The 22235-nt window shown below is 39.3% G+C and overlaps 1 protein-coding gene across 3 annotated transcripts in view; it reads left to right on the top strand.

The window, feature by feature from the left end:
* samd12.S (sterile alpha motif domain containing 12 S homeolog) overlaps positions 1-22235 on the top strand; it is a 352270-nt gene that overhangs the window by 20359 nt on the left and 309676 nt on the right. For 2 of the 3 annotated variants that reach the window (XM_018223914.2, XM_018223917.2), the window contains exon 2: positions 18336-18508. In XM_018223914.2, the coding sequence (XP_018079403.1) occupies positions 18336-18508 (173 nt within the window). The remainder of the gene's footprint in view (positions 1-18335; positions 18509-22235) is intronic. The other variant, XM_018223916.2, reaches the window with a different exon arrangement.

Genomic DNA, 22235 nt, shown 5'->3' with positions numbered 1-22235 from the left:
GTTGAACACTCTGATTGGTTGTAATGGGTTACTACCCAGGTACAAATTTGGCCAAGGTTTATAAATGAGCCCCAATATTTTGCTCTTAAGTGTGTGCTGCATTCATGCAGTGGAAGCATTTGCCCCTATAGGTGTTGAATAGTGATCGGCGAATTAGCGGCAAATTTCCGTATTTTTCCACCTGTGAATTGTTTCTTGTAACTCTTGCGAAAATTCCCCTGCGAAAAATTTCGATTTGATAAAAAAAGTAGATAGTTTACAAAATGAACAAATTTTTTCTGCGTTTTGCAAATTTTTCAGCAAAGTGAAACAAGACAAAAGTCAACCAATCAAATCACTAGTGTTGATCAATTTCCAGTCTAAATAACTACACAAACCCAGCGTCACTTTGAAGACTACAACCAGTTCATAGGTGTCTATGGGAAGCCAAATGCATCAGTATTGCTGCATCATTCTTTACATAAATCTTATTGTACATTCTGGAGCGTGTCCAACATCAACAGTCATCCAATTAGCCGACCCTTACAGAGATCATATTGCTAAATGCCAGAATATTTACTTCTTCTTATTATGTATGAAAGTTTCCAGAATTGCAGAAATCAAATTTGGTTGCATCCAATATTACTAGATTAAAGGGCAATTTTTTATATCACTGAAGCACAGACAATTGCCCACAAAAATGCAATATATATATCATTCATAAATGGTTAGCGAGTGTGACACTGGAATATTCTCATGTATTTTAGGATTTAATAAAATGCGAGGAGATAAGAGCAAATAATAGATAGTAGATATAATGTGGCATTTGAAGGAGGGAGTTTTCATGGTGATGGAAGATTCTAAAACACATTAAGAGCAACGAACACCCTTAGTGCTAATAGAGGAGGCATATACTGTAATAGATATAATACACCCACACCCTGGCCTTCTGTATAGAAATATATACCGTTGTATACAATGTTATATAGTTGGAGAATATTGTTTATTTTTGGTTTCAAAAAATCCATGAATCGTACCTGGTTCTTCCTTGAATAAGTTCAGAAGTCTTTACATGTCTGGCACAACTTCAAGTTGTTACTATTTAGTTGGGATATTCCGAGCTCATGAACACTAAAATGTGCGGTGCTAGGGCATTGCTTGTCCCACTTGTTCATGTTTTTCATGCCAGGCCCCCCTTTCACCTCCAGCCCTTGGTCATGAATCTTCTTAGCTCATAAGGGTCAAATCAGTCACTAACCCAAAGCTCCAAGACTATCTAAGCCAACAAATAGGTTCTCATCTCAATTCTCACCCTTGAATTTCTAGTTCCTACTATTTAGTTGGGATATTTTTATCTCATGGGCCGAAAAGTGCTAGGGCATTGATTGACCCACTTTTTCAAGCTCCAAGAATATCTAGGCCAGCAAATAAGTTTTCATCCCAATTCTCACCCTCACTGCTGACCTTTAGTTAGGACTACATGGATGTTTACTGCACAATCCGACGGGCTGCAACAAAACATTGCACCCCTTGGGGTGCCAAGTAAGGGCTGTGATTATTTGGTAGTCCCTCAATATTCGACCCTTAGTAAATGTGCCCCTTGAAGTTCAAAAAGCTCTCTTTTGTTTTATTGCGAGTGCCACGGCTCCACTGCAGTACTTGCTTTATTTGCACACTTGTTATATAGCCTTGAGCGTTTCCAAAGTACATAAACGTTAGTATTTGTGCACTTGAACCAGAGGATTAAAAAATGTTTGTTCATTTCTTTACCCCGAGACAAATTTGGAATTGTACAGTACATTTGCATTACCCAGCACTGCTCAGCGAGCTGCGGCGTTACATTAACACGTTATTTATTGCTCGATGTTTGTCAGCCGCGTTACTTTCTGCGGAAAATAATTTCAGTGAAATATGTTTTCCGACTTTATTTGGATTTCATGCTTTTCATCCCAACTCATTATTACCTTCCCGTTGCATCATCATCTATTGCTTAGGAAATGTCAGAGCGGCTAATGACTTCATTTTCTGAATTTAGGAACATTCAAATCTCCTCTAATGCGCTCGCTTTGATTAAGGAGTGCGAGAAACATACATTATTTTAAATGCAGTTTTACTTCAGGGCCTGATTCATAGATCATGAAATGCCACGAAACAGCAATTTGGCCCGGCTTGATTACAGTATTCAAATTGAAATTCACTCCAGATTGAAAGGACCAAGTAATATAACTGCAGAGGTGCAGTATTTGAAGGCAGTCTTTAGTAACTGTGACCACAAAAAATACATGTATTTGACATTTAAAAATAAATGTCATAGGATAATTATCATCGTTGTGGTTTTTTCACTCATTTTTCATTATAACATTGAGAGTTACTTGTACCCATTGTATATATTTTAGCTAAAGTTATAAATATTAATATTCATTAATGCTGCATTCTTCCATTAGGCGGAGTAAGCCGTAGAAACTAGTAAACTAGAAAGCTTACAGCTAAAATACTTGGAATATGGCTTTGCTGAAAAGCTCCAGATTAGAGATGTTCAAGTCGAGCCGCACCTGAGCCTAAACTGCTTCTCCAGCACCTAAACCAGTGCCCCTCCAAATTTATAGACCTGTCCTAACCTCGCTATGATGTCACTGAAAGGGCGGGGCCAAGTAGGGGCAAGTCTATGAAAGGTGTGAACAATAAGGTTGCAGCAAATCGGCACAAACCCGCACATCACTGCTCCAGATATCATTAAAGGGAAACCCCTTTCAGTATTTGTTTACCTTCCCTTGTAGACCCATGACCTGGAAGCTACTAAGCTCCCAACAAAATCTTTAGTAGAGCAACGTAAAGAATTTTCCTTGACTTTACAGTAGCATATAGGACGGTCACACATTATGGTCTTGAAATTAGTGAGTGGATGAGTTTTGAGGGTCACCAAAAACTTGATGGTGTTTGGAGGGGATTGTGTTTGTCTGAGTGGGTTTTTTGATGTGGAATTTTTGGAAATATGTAGAAGGCACTGTAAGAAATATAGGGTATAAGGTAATTTAGGTTGTATTGTATTACGTGGATGTTCAAAAGGAAGCCCAGTAGACAGACTGGTGTCTCCAAGAGCTCCATATACTTTTGTATTCAGTTGCATAGCATCAATGCACTAAGGCCTCCTTTTCAGGAATATATAGTCTGGATGGGAGTGAGTGGCCACCCATACAGCAATTTGTCCCAATTACAATGTAAAGCTCTGTATTCTATAACAACCTTGGGCTGGTATTTTGTGAGTAGATGAGCGGGACAGTCCTGATTTTGACAGCTCAACCTGCAGTCCTGGATTCTTACTGAAATGTCCCGACTTTCCCTTTGATCTCCTGCACTAAACAGCCAGAAAAAGATACAAAGTTTCTTAAACTTAATTGGCCCAGAACATTCAGCAAGTGCACTTCGATAGTTTTGTAACAATTTTAGATATCCAAAGAAGCAATTGTAACAATTTAAGATAAGCAAGTCTCTTGGGGAAAGTTTAAAGGGCAATTCACCTTCATTAGCAAAACTGTAATAACACATTAAAACCACAGAAATGGGGGTGTGGCCACAACGATTGGCGCGGGCAAATGTTCGTCGCGCTAATTATTTCTGTCCCTCTTTCTATATCCAAAATGTTGGGAGGTATGGGATGGGAAAGCTACTTTTCACGTAATAATAGTGTTCAATTTATATTTCTTGCCACCTCCAATTTTTGGTTACTGATTTGGGGCCTCCAGGTGAGCTTGTTTTATAATGAGGCCTGAAGCTCTATCTGCTACACAGCCCTGACTGTAAGGGGCAAATAAGGGGCAAAAAGTGGAAAGTGGAAATACTATGAAATTCGACCATAGAATCCTCCGACATTCAAATTCAAAGTTGGAGGATTTTATTCATCGTACGATCGTATTCCGATCGTAGTACGATCATACTCCGATCGCACTCCGATCGTACTTCGAATCGTACGATTTGAACAATTTTATTGCACAATTCGAAACCCAAAAACCTAGAAATAGTCCAACGATTTTTACTTCGAATCGAAGTCGTAGTATCCTATTCGTTGGTCGAAGTATACAAAAAATTACTTTGAATTTCGAATTTTTTTACTTTGAAAATTCCCTCGAATTCACATCGACCCTTGATAAATCTGCCCCTTAGTGTGACTGCCACCATCTTGGCATGTGCAATTATACTCCCTCCCACTGTTTTTAACTTTTCTCTTTGTCCATTAAAAAGTATCTTATCTTGCATGACTGTTGAAGCAATTATAAACTGCTTCTTATGTTATAGGAAGATGTTGCAGAAGAGTGTAACGTTTGTATCACTGCAATACACTACTGTTTCAGCTTGCAGCAGCTGTCATTATTAAGGGGTGTGTCAGCTTTTGCATTATGACCCGCACTGTTGGCTGGGAGGTGTTATATTTATACATACCGCATATACTCGAGTATAAGCCGAGTTTTTCAACCCCCAAAATATGCTGAAAAACTCTACCTCGGCTTATACTCGGGTCAAGCGCAAAAACGCCCGCCATCGTCTAAGAATAGTCGCCGGCGCCTAAGAATAGTCTCCAAGAATATTCGCCGGCGTCCAAGAATGGTGGCCGGCATCCAAAAACAAGACGCCGGCACCTCCAATGGGAGCAGAAACCCTCAATTTTTTGATTGAAACTTACCAGAAGCTGCTGCATTTCTCACCCTAGGCTTATACTCGAGTCAATACTTTCCCAGTTTTTGGAGGTAAAATTAGGTACTTCGGCTTATACTCGGGACGGCTTATACTCGAGTATATACGGTACTGCAAACTTTAATGTGAGCTTTGTAGCATGTGTATCATCTGGCACTAGTCAACACTGCACTATGGGTTGGTTTGGAGATGGATTTGAATTGCATTTTCATACAGAGTTCTTGTAACTTAAATGTAAATCAATGTAACTTGTAAATCGGTGACATAAAGGGCATGCCTTTAATTTTAAAGGAACTTTGACACTGTTCAGTGTAAAAATAAAAACTGTGTAAATAGACAGGCTGTGCAAAATAAAAAATGTTTCTAATATAGTTAGCCAAAAATGTAATGTATAAAGGCTGGAGTGACTGGATGTGTAACATAATAGCCAGAACACTACTTCCTGCTTATCAGCGATTTGAAGGGGGGCCATATGGGATATAACTGTTCAGTTACTACAAACCAAAAAATAAAAATATTTTTTGTATGACCAAAGTTTCTGAAATATCCCCTTATTTTCCGACCCGACAGTCCTCGTTTCTACTCGAGTAAAACAACAGCAATCCAAAATTCAAATAGGTCAGCGCTAATCAAAGCTCAGGGGAAAAATATGAAGAAAAAGAGAAAACAGTATAATATAGTGTAGTAGAGACCTGAACCGCAAATCACTGAAGATCCAAGAAACTGGGACGATAGAGAGAGAGATGTTTTGCCTGTTTTAATCCACTTAAATGTGAGTGTAACCACATTTTTTAGAAAAATAAAGAAGTTTTTACACTATCTGCGCTTTTTTAAACTTCCCCTAGTAAGAAGGATCAACAAAAAGTTTTGCAATCTACAAGGTCTGATAAGCACAAAATAATTTGAACGTTTGTAAGTACCCATTTTAAACAAACGCACGTGGTGGAGTATAAAGAGTTAATTGCACTAAAGGTTAAGTAAAACCATATGGTGTTGTGAAACTACAACTCTCTAACTAAGTACTACACTATTTTATACTTTTTTCTCTTTTTCTTCATATTTTTCCCCGGAGCTTTGATTAGCGCTGACCTATTTGAATTTTGGATAACTGTTCAGTTAGTTTGCTGTTAACCCTGAGTATTTCAGTTGGGGAAATGCAAAGAAGGAATTTTTTGTTCCCACGTGGGCCCCCTTCTAGTCACTGAATCCTGCTACAGTTTGAATGACAGTTCAGGAGCATGTTGCAAGGTTCTTCTGGAAAAATAATATTGTGATCCAAGCTTAGTGAATGGCTGTTCATACTTAGCTAAATACATCTGAGAAACTCATCCTCAAATTCAGGTGAATGGCAGAAAGTTCAGTAGATGTATCACGCATTGCCCTCCATTCAGTAAGATTTGCCAATCATTATGTTGTGCTGCTGACAACCAATCAAGTTGTGCAGTTTAATTGCAGTCAGATGATTCGAGTGGTTTGCCAGCAAGTAACCTGATTGAATAACCACTGTAAAGTCAAACATAGCTAAAGGTGTAATTTATCTTAAAATTAACTTGTTTTATGATTTAGGCAATATTTAGCTCATATTATTTAAAGGGATTCTGTCAAAGCAAAATTTGTTTTTTTTAAATACATAAGTTAATAGTGCTGCTACAGCATAATCCTGCACTGAAATGAGTTTTTTCAAAAGAGCAAACAATTTTTTTTACATTTAATTTTAAAGTCTGACATGGGGCTAGACATGTTGTTACTTTCCCAGGTGCCATCCGTCATGTGACCTGTGCTCTGATAAACTTCAGACACTCTTTACTGCTGCACTGCAAATTGGAGTGATATCATCTCCCTTTCAGAAACGTATAAGCAGAAAAATGGGAATGTAACAAGATAACAGTGTCCTGACTCAAGATAACAGCTCCCTGAAAGATACAATGGTAAAAATTAAAGGCATGACAGAATCGCTTTTAATTTAAAGAAAATGAATTTTTTTAGTAAAGTGCAGATAATTTATCCATTCTTGTTGCTGCGAGTTGTGTTGTTTGCCATCCATAGTTATTACTTGCATGAATGCCAGACCTTTATAGCTTTGATAAACCTCCAGAAAAAACAAAGCCATAGAAAGTTGACTGCAGGTTTTATAGCAGTGCAAGGTCAATTGTTCCTGCCCATGTTCTGAGAGACAACATCTATAAAACAGTTAAAGAGCCTATAATAATTTTAGTGCTGTGCCATCCTGACCTTCTCAAACTCTTAATGATCAGACAGCGATTCAATTTAGGGGAAGTGAAATGAACAAAGTAACTGGTGGATTATTACAAATCAAGTGTATAAGAGCATTTCAGTTGAGACAAATAAAGTTAATGTGGACCTGTCACCCAGACACACAAATCTGTATAATAAAAGTCCTTTTCAAATTAAACATGAAATCCAATTTCTATTTTTTATTAAAGCATTCATAGCTGTTGTAAGCTCATTTAAACATCTCAGCTGTCAATCAAATATTGTCTGCCCCTCCTCTATGCCTTAGACAATTACTTTCACTTTCCATTCAGCACTTCCTAGATGTTACTGCTCTCCACACATTCCCCCATTCTCTTTACCATTTAATTATGTAGCCAGAGCATGGGGATGGACATCAGGTCCCCCATTCTGGTGCACAAACAAGATTCTGAGATGATACAAGGCTTTCCTTAAAAACAGTGTCCACAAAATGGCTCCTGCCTGCTTGCTATCATTTTGAATTCCCAAATGGAAGGAAACAAGATTCAAATAATTTATACAGTGTAATTAAAGTTAATTTTGCTTGACTAATGTTATAAAATAGGATTTTGAATAATTTTTTTGGGTGACGGGCCCCCTTTAAACTGATCTGCCGAATTGTTAGGTATACCCTAAAAATATACTTTTTTTGCCCTAAGTACTTTATTAGGGAGTGTGGTGCTGTCATTTTCCTCTCCTACCCTGAATCAGGTGATGAGGTTGTTTTTTTTTTTGGCAAGGTGACACTTTTGTTAGGACCAGGGAAGATAAGTAGGGGAAAAACTTCTCCTGCTTTCCACAATAGCTTTGGCTTTATTTTTGTTTAAACTTAAATGTGCATTAAAACTAATGGCTTGCATCTTGCTTCACCTCCTGGAAATAGAAGTTTGGACCTTAAAAAGGAGGATTGTCTCTCCAGGGTCACTGACTTACATTATATGGATGGATGGTACAACTACTCTAAGGGGACGGATGAGAATGAAGCAGCCAATCAAACTCAGTCAATCATTCTTCTTGCAACCAATGAGGCTCAAAGGTGCATTAAAATGTATGGCTTGCATCTTGCTTCACCTCCTGGATATAGAAGTTTGGTCCTTAAGAGCCTGGAAAAATTCTTCAGAAGCCAATCGCTTAATGGCAGAAACTGATTTTATTTGCATCGGTTGCTGCCCCCTTCCCCCACACGATCATCGGCCAATCAGAGCATGCTTATGTGTAATCTTTTGGCGCAAACATAACTTTTCCAGTAAGAAGTTTTATTACATTCACTGTGCACTGGCGCAAACTATAAAATTCCACTGTCGTTCACTAAACAGTTTCCAGGTTCACAAAAGCTATTTTTAATTTGCACAATGGAAAATTTGTTCGCACAAAGACATAATTTTTCGCATTGCGAATATTTTTCCTTTACCAAATTTTATTACATTCCCCCATTAGAGTTTTATTTGAAATGAAAAAATGAAGAAGAAAAAAAATATATCCTCTCCTGCACATTATTAGTCAATGTTACAAAATGTTCTTTTCTACTGGAGAACACTGGATTAAATCCATAATGCTGCTTTAAGACAGAGACTTGTGTAGCATCAAGACAAACACAGCGCTGTAGTGATGAGAGTCTTTCCAGCAAATAGATTACAGGATCCTAACTATTCCTGAGATAAAATATAAACATACATGAGAATCGTAGCCAAAGCTGCATAGAAACTGAAGTAGCTAGAAATGTTATACATTATATTTTGGGTTTCTGCAGCAGGCCAAGGCAACCACAGCCCTTTAGCAGTAAAGATCTGTGTCTCCAAAGATGCCCCAGTAGCTCCCCATCTTCTTTTCTGCTGATTCACTGCACATGCTCTGTGCTGCTGTCACTTACTGAGCTTAGGGACCCACTCACAATATACAGTACACATAGAATAGAAATGTCACAATATAAGGCTGATTAGTAATTAATACAGATAATTACTACATGGCAGCACAGAAACCAGTGCAATTAGCATCAGAATTTAATAATCAGCAAACCTGTAGCATCAGCTTATATTACAGGGGAAGCTCATTTTCTGCTGGATAATTAGTGACGAGCCCTAACCTTAGCTTCTCAACAGCCAATCAGAGCCCACTGAGCATGTGAGTGTCACAGACACTTTCCAAGATGGTGACCCCCTGTGACAAGTTTGAAGTCCTGGATCATTGCTGCTATTGACAAGCTGAAACGTTAGCCTCGTGCAATAAGTTCACTATATAAAATATGGCATTTTTAGCCATATTCATTTTTAGGGTTTAATTCTCCTTTAAATTACTTAGTCAGACGCTTGACTTGCAGGCAGACCAGAGGAGCCTAGTGCTCAGTTTCGCACTCTTTGCCTAAGTGCCCACATTATTGCATGAAATCTGCCACTGTGAGAGTTCATCAATTAATTAATGAAACTTTTTTTCTGGAATAATTGTGAAATTGCTGCCCAGTCTGTCCAGCGATACCCTCTCCAAAGAACTTGTCAGATCTCCATCTGTTTTGTGAAGTAGAATAACAGACTCATTTTGACAAGACTAATTAAGTGGAACTCTGCTTGCTGTAATTACTGTTGACAGTTCGGTGGAAGTGGAGCTTTTAAGCAAGGTTTTATAATTCAGTTTACCATATTTATACAGAAAAAAATCAGTCTAGAAAATGGAATATGGTGGAAAACAAAGCTGATATTAGGTCATAGGGTGGGGGTTAAGGCTGTATTCAGACTGCCTATCATGTATGCACTAGGACGTTTCAGATATTAGGCACTTGAGGATAGAGGCAACAGAACCAGGAGCTATTTGTGGTCCAGAGGGGATCACGAATGATGTGGAATTTTAATATTAGTATGAGAATTAGTTTATCTTCCCTAGGATTTTAGGAGAGGCTTATGAAATTTTTTAGAAGGGTAAAAGTAGTGGCTGCTGATGAATGCCTGCCTGATACATTCTGCTTATGTCTTTTTCTCTGAACTATGAACTCAAGACCCTTATAACAACCTTAAAGGGATACTCTCATGGTAAAACATGTTTTTTTCAAAACACATCATAGTGCTGCTCCAGCAGAATTCTGCACTGAAATCCATTTTTCAAAAGAGCAAATAGTTTTTTTATATTTAATTTTGAAATCTGAAAGGGGGCTATACATATTGTCAGTTTCCCAGCTGCCCCAGTCATGTGACTTATGCTTGGATAAACTTCAGTCACTCTTTATTGCTGTACTTCAAGTTGGAGTGATATCCCCCCCGCCCCAACAGCCTAACAAAATAACAATGGGAAGGTAACCAGATAACAGCTCCCTAACACAAGATAACAGCTGCCTGGTAGATCTAAAAACAACACTCAATAGTAAAAGCCAAGTCTCACTGAGACTGATTCAGTTACGTTAAGTAGTAGAGATAACAGCCTGCCAGAAAGTAGTTCCATCCTAAAGTGCATGCACAAGTCACATGACTGGGGGCAGCTGGGAAACTGACAATATGTCTAGCCCCATGTCAGATTTCAAAATTAAATCTAAAAAATCTGTTTGCTCTTTTAAGAATTGGATTTCAGTACATTCTGCTAGAGCAGCACTATTAACTGATGTGCTTTGAAAAAAACATGTTTTCCATGACAGTATCCCTTTAAGGTTGTTATAAGGGTCTTGAGTTCATAGTTCAGAGAAAAAGACATAAGCAGAATGTATGAGGCATGCATTCAAAGTTTGCTTTGGGGTTTGCTTCTCTGGGGGGACTCAGAGCTTGGAAGGGGTGCCTTAGTTAGCATGAATGACAGCAAGGATAATATTTGGGGATTCTGACTACTCTTCTAGTAGAGTTTGAAGTCCGGTAAGGGTGAGATCTGTGGTCAACACGTATTTACTGTTCTAGATATTCTTGTAACTGTAGCTAGATATTCTTCATGAAGCTATTTTTCCTATATCCCCGACCTTGTTATATGCTCATTGGCGTCCTTGACTAAAGTTTGGAACTCCAAGGGGGACTTAAAGGGATACTGTGGGAAAACATGTTTTTTCAAAGTGCATCAGTTGAAAGTGCTGCTCCAGCAGACTTCTGCACTGAAACCCGTTTTTCAAAAGAGCTAGCAGATTTTTTCATATTTATATTTAAAATCTAACAAGGTGCTAGACATATTGTCAGTTTCCCAGGTGCCCTCAGCCATGTGACTTGTGCTCTGATAAACTTCAGTCACTCTTTACTGCTGTACTGCAAGTTGCAATGATATCACACCCCCCACCCCTAGCAGCCCATCAGCAGAGCAATGAGAAGGTAACCAGATAATGGCTCCCTGGTAGATATAAGAACAGCACTCAATAGTAAAATCCAGGTCCCACTGCAACTCCTTCAGTTATATTGAGAAGGAGAAACAATTGCCTGTCAGAAAGCAGTTCCATAGTGTACCAGTGGCACTTTCTGAAATCACATGACCAGGCAAAATGACCTGAGATGCACCTACACACCAATATTACAACTAAAAAAAATACACTTGGGTTAGGAATGACATTTTACATGGTGGAGTGAATTATTTGCAGTGTAAAGAGTGTCATTTAGAAATAGTGATGGGCAAATCTGCGCCGTTTTGCTTCGCCAAAATTTGATGAAATATTGAAAATTCACCTAAATGCATTAAAGTCTATTTTTTTTGACGCACGCCATTTTTTTCTCTATGGGCGTCATTTTTGCAGTGAAACTTGATGAAGAATTTCGCTCATCACTAATGAAAATGACACCATAACAATCATGAAAGAATCCCTTTAAACGGAAAAAGTCTGAGACTTCCATATAGTGTGTCGCGACCTGTAGATTCCACAGACAGGAGTGTTGACCTTTTTAGGGCCAACTAAATATAATTCCCTATTAAAACAAATTCTCAATAGGGGATGTATCATAACCCTAAAAAAAGGAATTTGGAGGCTGGCTGTATGCATTTTCTTGTATAAAGAAGAATTGGATTTGCATTATCTATCCGCCAGCTGAAGGGCCACAGCTTGAAAGTTGCCTTTTATTGGCAAAAAATAACAAGCCATTATATATCAGAAACGCCAGTACAGTGGGTAACAAACAGCTTTATTTCAACGTATAGTATGGTTTTATCACCCAGCCCTAGTCTCCCGGATAGCAAACGAATACAGTTCAGGAGTTGCCTTTTATATCCTTTCCAATATATTTGTTTTATGTGCTATTCAATTTCGCTGTCTAAAAAAAAAACGTGTTTTTATAGCTCTTCTCCAATGTACGAGCTGACGATTACGCATCTCATTTGATTTTGTTTTAAGAAACATTGCTGAGCTCAGCAGGACCGAGATAGGCTGTAATGCATAATTTGTGGGGATAATATTTTAAGAGGCAGCGGATGTGGATATTCATTATTCAAGTGTGAGTTAATTGTGTGTGTAAAGACATATGCATTTATAACCGTTATTATAAAAGAATCCGGAGTTACACATTTTCATTTATTCCAAATTGCCACTAGCGAGATTTCCTGGCTACCAAGCAATATACAGAAACCAAGCTTTCCAAGCAGTTTTTCCAGGCACTCTTTCAGGCTTAAAGTTGGTTAATCAATAAAAAACATATTTGTAGGGATGTACTGAATCCAAGATTTGGTTTGAGATTCGGCCAGGATTTGGCCTTTTCCAGCAGGATTCAGATTTGGCCGAATCCTTGTGCCTGGCCCAACTGAATCCGAATCCTAATTTGCATATGCAAATTAGGGCGGGAAGGAAAATCACTTGACTTGAGGAAGTAAAAAAAATTTGGATTCGGATTTGGTTCGGTATTAGGCAGAATCTTTCACAATGGATTCGGGGATTCGGCCAAATCTAAAAATAGTGGATTCTGTGCATCCCTAATTATTTGTGCCCTATTAGGAATGTCATGTGACTTGTTTGTTCCTGCTTCTTTCAGTTGGTTGATACAGGTATGGGACCTGTTATCCAGAATCCTTGGGACCCGGAGTTTTCCTGGATAACGGATCTTTCCGTAATTTGGATCTTCATACCTTAATTGTAGTAGAAGATCATGTAAACATTAAATAAACCCAATGGGATTGTTTTGCTTCCAAAAAGGATTATTTATATGGATCAAGTACAAGGTACTGTTTTATTATTACAGAGAAAAAGGAAATCATTTTTAAAAATGTGGATTATTTGATTATAATGGAGTCTATGGAAGATGACCTTTCCGTAATTTGGAGCTTTCTGGGTAACGGGTTCCGGATAATGGATCCCATGCCTGTACTATTAAATTGTCATTTCTTATGTTTATTAGTGAAAGTAACTAGTCCTTTAGAGTGGGCTCCACTGATTACACATGCTCTTTTAAAAATGCATTGTTTATCTAGTTGCCCATAAGCAGCTTGTATCAAATACTATCCAATTATGATGCAAATTGCCATTTATTTTATCATTTCAGCAGTGCATTCAATGATTGGAGCTTAATTTTTTCTCCTCTTATCTCTTCAATATTTCCCCTTGTGTCGTGTTTAATGGCACATCATTACCTTTGTCTGCTTCGGCATCACTGGGCTAATTTGAAGGCATCAATATGCAAGATCTCATCGCAGCCTCTACAAAGCTTATCTCAGGAATTGTTAGGGCAGAGACACACGCTCAGATTCAGGGAGATAAGTCGACCAGCGACAAATATCCTCTTCTTCGGGTTGACTAATCTCCCCGAATTGCCTCCCGCCGGCTTGAATGTAAATCTTTGTTTTCGAAGTTGCCTTTACGAGGAAACTTGAGGCGACTTCGGAAAACGAATTGCTTCAAATGCCATCCCACCAGCGTGTGGGACATATGCCTTAATTAACCTGTAGTTGCGTGGCTTTGTAGGTTTACAACTTATTGTTAGGGATCTTAGCTAATAGTTTGCCAAACATCATTGAAAGGCATGGGAGATAAGAAATTGGTAATTAAGAGAGAGAGCATCAAGAACGAGGATGCAGCAGTTAACAATTCAGGACTGGCAAAGAACAGTATGTGTTATTTCTAAAAATAATTTCTGTTTGAAGCCTGTTAATTAAATGCTTCCATGCTGTGCTGTTTATTAATCTTCTGGTACCAGGCCATTAAAAGGCGTCCCTCACCCTCACAAGTATTTAACTCAAAGGCTGTTGTGATCAACACTTACAAAGTATTCATAGAAGGCATTTTGAAAGCCTGTGCTCCTGTGAATAAAAGTGTTTTGTCCTAATTATGGCTGATGCTTAAAAGTTTATTTGGACTGTTAGGGAATTACTGCATAGTAGGGGATGCTTTTGTGGAGATGAGGGGTACAGCAGGTCTGAATTTTACTCCAGAGATGACTTTTATCTTTTTTTTCAAATTCCAAGGCATTATATAGGGAATTAAACCCTAGGAATTTGTAACCACCCTCTGTCTAGAAAAAGAAAAACTCAGTTTGAAATTACCACTATTTATATGTCTCTTCATGTAAACATGAACAACAAAATACACAGAGGGACAACTTATATGTTTTAGGATACTGGATCTTTCTGTAAGATCAGTCATCTCATAGGGGCATGTGGTAACTACCCGGGGCCTTACAGAAAACTTAACCTCATATTGAAGGATAGCATTGCCTGTGGTATAACCTTAGGAAAGAGTCTGTGAGATTGTTGGTAAAGTAGCTAGAGATGGTGCCTATAGTAACAGTGCGATAATAGTCTCTGGGAAGGGAGTGTGACTGTGGGATAGCAGGTAAAGTAGGGAGAGATGGTGTCTATAGTAACAGTGGGATAATAGTCTCTGGGAAGGGAGTGTGACTGTGGGATAGCAGGTAAAGTAGGGAGAGATGGTGTCTATAGTAACAGTGGATAATAGTCTCTGGGAAGGGAGTGTGACTGTGGGATAGCAGGTATAGTAGGGAGAGATGGTGCCTATAGTAACAGTGGATAATAGTCTCTGGGAAGGAAGTGTGACTGTGGGATAGCAGGTATAGTAGGGAGAGATGGTGTCTATAGTAACAGTGGGATAATAGTCTCTGGGAAGGGAGTGTGACTGTGGGATAGCAGGTATAGTAGGGAGAGATGGTGTCTATAGTAATAGTGGGATAATAGTCTCTGGGAAGGGAGTGTGACTGTGGGATAGCAGGTATAGTAGGGAGAGATGGTGCCTATAGCAACAGTGGGATAATAGTCTCTGGGAAGGGAGTGTGACTGACTGTGGGATAGCAGGTATAGTAGGGAGAGATGTTGCCCATAGTAACAGTGGATTTCTCTGGGAAGGGAGTGTGACTGTGGGATAGCAGGTATAATAGGAATTGATGGTGCCTATAGTAACAGTGGATAATAGTCTCTGGGAAGGGAGTGTGACTGTGGGATAGCAGGTATAATAGGAAGAGATGGTGCCTATAGTAACAGTGGATAATAGTCTCTGAGAAGGGAGTGTGACTGTGGGATAGCAGGTATAGTAGGGAGAGATAGTGACTAGTAACAGTGGATAATAGTCTCTGGGAAGGGAGTGTGACTGTGGGATAGCAGGTATAGTAGGGAGAGATGGTGCCTATAGTAACAGTGGATAATAGTCTCTGGGAAGGGAGTGTGACTGTGGGATAGCAGGTATAGTAGGGAGAGATGGTGTCTATAGTAACAGTGGATAATAGTCTCTGGGAAGGGAGTGTGACTGTGGGATAGCAGGTATAGTAGGGAGAGATGGTGCCTATAGTAACACAGGATATTAGTCTCTGGGAAGGGAGTGTGACTGTGGGATAGCAGGTATAGTAGGGAGAGATGGTGTCTATAGTAACAGTAGGGATAATAGTCTCTGGGAAGTGAGTGTGACTGTGGGATAGCAGGTATAGTAGGGAGAGATGGTGTCTATAGTAACAGTGGATAATAGTCTCTGGGAAGGGAGTATGACTGTGGGATAGCAGGTATAGTAGGGAGAGATGGTGCCTATAGTAACACAGTATATTAGTCTCTGGGAAGGGAGTGTGACTGTGGGATAGCAGATATAGTAGGGAGAGATGGTGCCTATAGTAACAGTGGGATCGTCATAATCAAAGCTGGGGAAGCTTCCCCTGCTGTTCATAAGTATGATTGTTTCCCTGCAGAGCAGTTAGGGACCATCTGACAATTCCTATCCACAGCAGTAAATGAAGGGACAATTCACTGCATACAGTTAGGTTTTTTTATAAAACAGGTACACATTTTTTAATTAAAGTATATTGGAGATATTTTTTTTTTCATTAAAGAAAGTAAAAATGGGATTTTATAAAGGGGTAGATTTAACAAGGGTCGAAGTGAAAATTTGAATCTCGAATTTCAAATTTTCAAGATTTTTTATGGCCAAAACTGTCAAATTCGACTAGGGAATTGTTAAAATTCACTTCGAGTTTTTTTTTTTTTTACAAATTCGAATTAGATTTTCGAGACTTATACACTGGCCATTTAAACTTGAATTGTTGAATTGCTGTTTTAGTCAATGGAAGAAGTCCTGGGATCAATTTAGAGTTGTTTGCAGCCTTCCTGTTTTTTTCGGAGAAAAAAAACTCAAATCGAGTTTTTGAAACTCAATTCAAATTCGAAACGAGTTTTCGGATAGATCTTATTCAACCGTGTTTAGAAAAAGCCGATTTTTTAAATAAATCTCAATTGGTCGAATTTCGAGTTCATGGGAGTATATAGGTGTTTTTAAAAACTCCGATGAACTCGAAATTTGACCTTTGATTAATGTGCCTCTAACTGTTTTTGTATACTATTTAATAACAGTACGTTTTTAAAAGGTTGAAATACCACTTTAATTTCCCTTTAACGGTTCTGAATGCCTTCTAATCGCTTCACTTTGAGTCCTGGTGTAGTGGGAATGTGTAAGTATATTTATTTAAGTTTGCAAAACACAGATAAGAGGCACAGAAAATTGTATGTGTGGTTGCAGGTCAGAAGGGTTGGGTTTTAGCGCCACCTATTTTAAGATAAAATTAATCCATTTGGCATTTTGTGCTACAGATCCTACAGGGCAAGTAATTACACATCTCATTATGTTTATCTGTGAATAGAAACACTAAGGATAAAGAGTAAATCTGCCAGGTAACAAATTCAGCTCAGTAGAGTTTGACCCTGACTCTGTACCTTTTTTTATTGTCTGAATAAATTAAAGCCCATCGCAGTTTCTTATGGCAGAATCAGCACCCAGTTGTAAAAAAGAATCGTTGGTCACATCCCCTTTACTTTGACCTTGGACGCTTGATTGTTCAGCTCATTAAAGTTCTAAATTAGAAAGCGATTAATTGAGCGGAGTGATAGATGATGAACTCCAATTACTCCATCAATAATTTATAAGCAGTTTCACCTATTTCAAAAGCAGATATAGGTGTAATTGTCTGTGCTTTGGTCACCAAGGACCCAGCACCCTCCAGAGCTCTCTTTCACGGACCGGAAAAAGATTAAATTTGATAAAGAATCGGTCATCCTTGATGATTAACGAGTCTGTGTGCGGCAAAAAGTTCTAGGTAATATGACTGTGATTGCACAAAAGTATTACCAATGTCTCCGGTGGCTTAAAGGGGTGGTTCACCTTTGAGTTAACTTTTAGGGGCAGATTCACTAAGGGTTGAATTTCGAAGTAAAAAATACTTCGAAATTCGACCCTCGAATTGAAATCCTTCGTCTTCGAATATCGAAGTCGAAGGATTTAGCGCTAAACGTTCGTTCGATCGATCAAAGGATTTTTCGTTCGATCGAACAATTAAATCCTTCGAATCGAACGATTCGAAGGATTTTAATCCAACGATCGAAGGAAAATCCTTCGATCAAAAAAAGTTTAGCAAGCCTATTCGGACCTTCCCCATAGGCTAACATTGACTTCGGTAGGTTTTATCTGCCGAAGTAGGGGGTCGAAGTTTTTTTTAAAGGGAAAGTACTTCGACTATCGAATGGTCGAATAGTCAATTGATTTTTCTTTCGAATCGTTCGAATCGAAGTCGAAGGTCGTAGTCGAAGGTCGAAGTAGCCCATTCGATGGTCGAAGTACCCAAAAAATACTTCGAAATTCGAAGTATTTTTCATTCGAATCCTTCACTCGAGCTTAGTGAATCGGCCCCTTAGTGTGTTATAAAATGGCCAACTCTAAGCAACTTTTCAATTGGTCTTCATTGTGCATATGTTATAGATTTTTAATTAATTGCCTTTTTCTTCGGACTCTTTCCAGCTTTCAAATGGGGGTCACTGGCCCCATCTAAAAACAAATGCTCTTTAATGCAGCACATTTATTGTTGTTGCTACTTTTTATTACTCATATTTTTATTCAGTGCCCTCTCCTATTCATATTACAGTGTCTTATTCAAATCAATGCATGGTTGCTAGGAGAATTTGGACCCTAGCAACCAGATTGCAGAAACTGCCCAGCAGATGTGGGTCCGGGTTGCAGATAAATCCTCCCACCCTGTAATTCCGGTGTTTTTATTTTTCTCCAGCAGTTCATTGCAGTCGAAACTCAAATGATATTGATCACCCCGCCTGCACGGACAACATCAACTTAAATCTCAAGGGGGAGAACATCGACTCGACCTTCACCAAGGACACATCAAAAGTTCCAGAGCCCAAGGAAACTCCCAGGAAGCTGCAGACGGAGCCAGATACTCCCAAGGTAATAAAGAAAAAATGCTCAGGAGTGATGCTAAAACAAATCATTTAATTAGAGCAAAAAAAAGAATTATTTGGACAGACGTTTAGAATGCAAAATAGAAAGAGAATTCTTGGGGTGAAAATAATTAGAGAAGAGAGAGTGTGCCGTGGAGAATTAGGAAATAAAATCTGTAAGGAATGTCTAATCATTTCTCCTTTTGTGTCAGATGGTGTCATGGAAGCTTTTCTGTTATATTTTCTACGGAACTGATATTTTTAGCACTGAAGCTTGCTACTAAACAGTTTAAAGGAGAAGGAAAGGTTAAAATTAAGTATCTTTATCAGAAAGGTCCACCTAAATACACCAGTAAATCCTCAAAGTAATGCTGCTCTGAGTTCTCTCTGACAAAAGCATTTATTTCCTTCCATTGTGTACTCATGGGCTTTTGTATCAGACTTGCTGTTTTCATCTTAAACCTCCAGGGTTAAGGCTTGAGCATGCTCAGTTTGCTCCCCTCCCTCCTCCCCTTCCTGCTGTAATCTGAGCCCAGAGCTATGAGCCAGCATGGAGAGACTCGGACAGGAAGTTAAATCACACCAAGCAAATATGGGAGCTACTATCCTAAACAAACAGAGAGAGCTTCTAGGGCTGTTTAATCTGGTGTGGTAAAGCATTCTGCAGAATAAATATAGTGTTATAGCTTGCACTATTGTGGCTAATCTGTTGGCAATAAACTGCTTTGGTAGCTTTCATTCTCCTTTAAAGGAACAGTTTCGTTTAAAAATAAAAACTTGGTAAATAGATAGCCTGTGCAAAACTACAAATGTTTCTAATATAGTTAGTTAGCCAAAAATGTATAAAGGCTGGAGTGACTGGATGTGTAACATAATAGCTAAAACACTACTATAAGGGGGGCCATATGGGGCATAACTGTTCAGTTAGTTCTGAGCATTCAGCTCAGATTCAAAAGCAAATAGTTATGACCCATGTGGCCCCACTGAAGTCAATGATTGGTTACTGCCTGGTAAACAATCAGTGGAAACCAAGAAAGCTGCAGGAAGTAGTGTTCTGGCTATTATATTAGACATCCAGTGACTCCAGCTTTATACATTACATTTTTTGCTAATTAACTATATTAGAAACATTTTCTATTATGCACAGCCTATCTATTTACCTGTTCCTTTATCATTGAAGACCTACTTTACTTATGGGGACAATGTACAGAGTGACAAAGTTTGCAAAGTAATTGCATCTGCTGGAAGAAACCTTAGAAATGTGGCACGCAGGTTGAATCTATGTTCCTATGGGCATCAATCAAGTAGGATATGGAGGTTTTCTTTCATGACCCCCAATTACCCACTATTTCATTGGCACAACAAGAGAGTTGGTGGAAGGGTAGCCCTGTACCCTAGTTGTGCTTGTCTCTCACTGACACCACCCTCCCAATGGTTACATTTGACTTCATTCTGTTCTCGGGTTGCCCATGTGTCTCACTGCTCCTCAGGTGTAAACAGGTACCCCCCAACTTGTTTTTCGAGAGCTGCAGTTGGCACATTGAATAGCAAGTGACTGACAAATGCTGCTTTTGATGGCAATTACATTTACAAATAACTTTAATTGCTTGATTTGTAATAAATGTATATTGGAAAGTAGAATACTTTTTATTTTGTTACATATAATATTTTGGGGTTTACATTCCCTTTAAAGGAACAGTAACACAAAAAAATGAAAGTGCCTTAAAGGAATGACAATATAATGTTCTTTTACCCTGCACTTGTAAAACTGCTGCGTTTGCTTTGGAAACTCTCCTATAGTTTATATAAACAAGCTGCTGTGTAGCCATGGGGGCAGCCATTCAAGCACAGGATACACAGTAGATAAAATATAATTACTACTATAGTTTATATAAACAAGCTGCTGTGTAGCCATGGGGGCAGCCATTCAAGCACAGGATACACAATAGATAACAGATAAGTACTACTATAGTTTATATAAGGGTAAGGCCACACTAAGCGATAGCGCGGCGATTTGACTCGCGGCGACTTTTCGCCGCGACTTTTAATCCGCAATCGCTGGCGAAACTTTGGCGCTGGCGTCTATGGGGAATCGCGCAAAATCGCCAGCGTAAAAACACACGCGGCGATCTTTTTTCTATTGTCGCTTGAAATCGCCTAGCGAGGCGATTTCGAGCGACAATAGAAAAAAGATCGCCGCGTGTGTTTTTACGCAGCGATTCCCCATAGACGCCAGCGCCAAAGTTTCGCCAACGATTGCCGTTTAAAAGTCGCGGCGAAAAGTCGCCGCGAGTCAAATCGCCGCGCTATCGCTTAGTGTGGCCTTACCCTAAACAAGCTGCTGTGTAGCCATGGGGGCAGCCATTCAAGCACAGGATACACAATAGATAACAGATAAGTACTACTATAGTTTATATAAACAAGCTGCTGTGTAGCCATGGGGGCAGCCATTCAAGCACAGGATGCACAGTAGATAACATATAAGTACTACTATAGTTTATATAAACAAGCTGCTGTGTAGCCATGTTGGCTAGTTATATAAACTATAGTAGTGTTTCTGATGCAAACAGACCAGTTTTACCAGTGCAGTACAACAGTACATTATATTTTCATTACTTTAAAGCACTTTTATTTTTTGGTGTTACTGTTCCTTAATGAAGGGCACCATATTTTTATGAATGTTTGCTAAATCAAATGTAAGCCAAGCATTTTGCAGCAACAATCAGTGACCTTAAAGATCTGATTGGTCGCTGGTGGTCACTTGGCCTGGATGAACTTTGCCCTTGTCCTTAAATATCCCAACTATATAGAGAGTTGCAGTAAGTATTGTCAGTGCTGTAAGTGAATAACCAGATGGAAACACTAAGGAATTTGCAGGGTAAACTATCTCATTAAGAATCTGTCTGAGAGTGGATCTACTTTTATTGCATGTACTTTATTGTCTTCTTTATTGGCATCACATGCCAGGATATTTTGTAACTTGGAAAGTGTCCACCAATCGTTTTTGGTGCATTTTGTTTAGATAATGCCTTATTTAATGGATAATTAAATCCTTTCCAACCTTTCCTCGATTATCCATAAAAATATTATGGCTCAATCAGGATAAGCTTAGTGCCGTGTTGCTTTTTTACTTTTTCCAAAATAATATCTGGCAATTCACGAATGTTGGGGTCCAATCCAGGGGTAAATTATTTATGCAGTGTTGATATATTCCGCATTGCTTTACAGAGATTATATATCATTCACATCGGTTCCTGACCCATTGGAGCTTACAATCTAAGGTTCCTATCACCTTCACACACAGTATAGTCAGTTTTATTAGGAGCCAGTTTATGTGGGAGGAAATTGAAGTACCAGGAGGACAACCATGGAGACACGATGAGAACATAAAAATTCCATGCAGATAGTGCTCTGAATCAAACCTAGGACCCCAGCCAGGGTCGGACTGCAAGGCGTGGGGCCCACCGGGGCTACTGCCCCAGGGCCCCCCTCCGGCCGCCGCTGCGGAGTGCTTTAGGGGACTAGTGCGCATGCGCGCGGTGCCGTGTTTGTGCGCAGGCGCGCGGCGCTACCTTCATGCGCATGCGCAGTTACTCTATTATACCGCGACCCCAAACAAAGTGGGGTCGCGCCGCCCCACTAAGTAGCGGATCTGGGCCGGCGGGGCCCACAAGAGCCCGGGGCCCACCGGGGTTTTTCCCGGTGTCCCGCCGGCCCAGTCCGACACTGACCCC

This window comes from Xenopus laevis, chromosome 6S, assembly GCF_017654675.1.
Source record: "Xenopus laevis strain J_2021 chromosome 6S, Xenopus_laevis_v10.1, whole genome shotgun sequence".
Taxonomy (NCBI): Eukaryota; Metazoa; Chordata; class Amphibia; order Anura; family Pipidae; genus Xenopus; species Xenopus laevis.
This window is presented reverse-complemented; position numbering and strand designations above follow the sequence as displayed.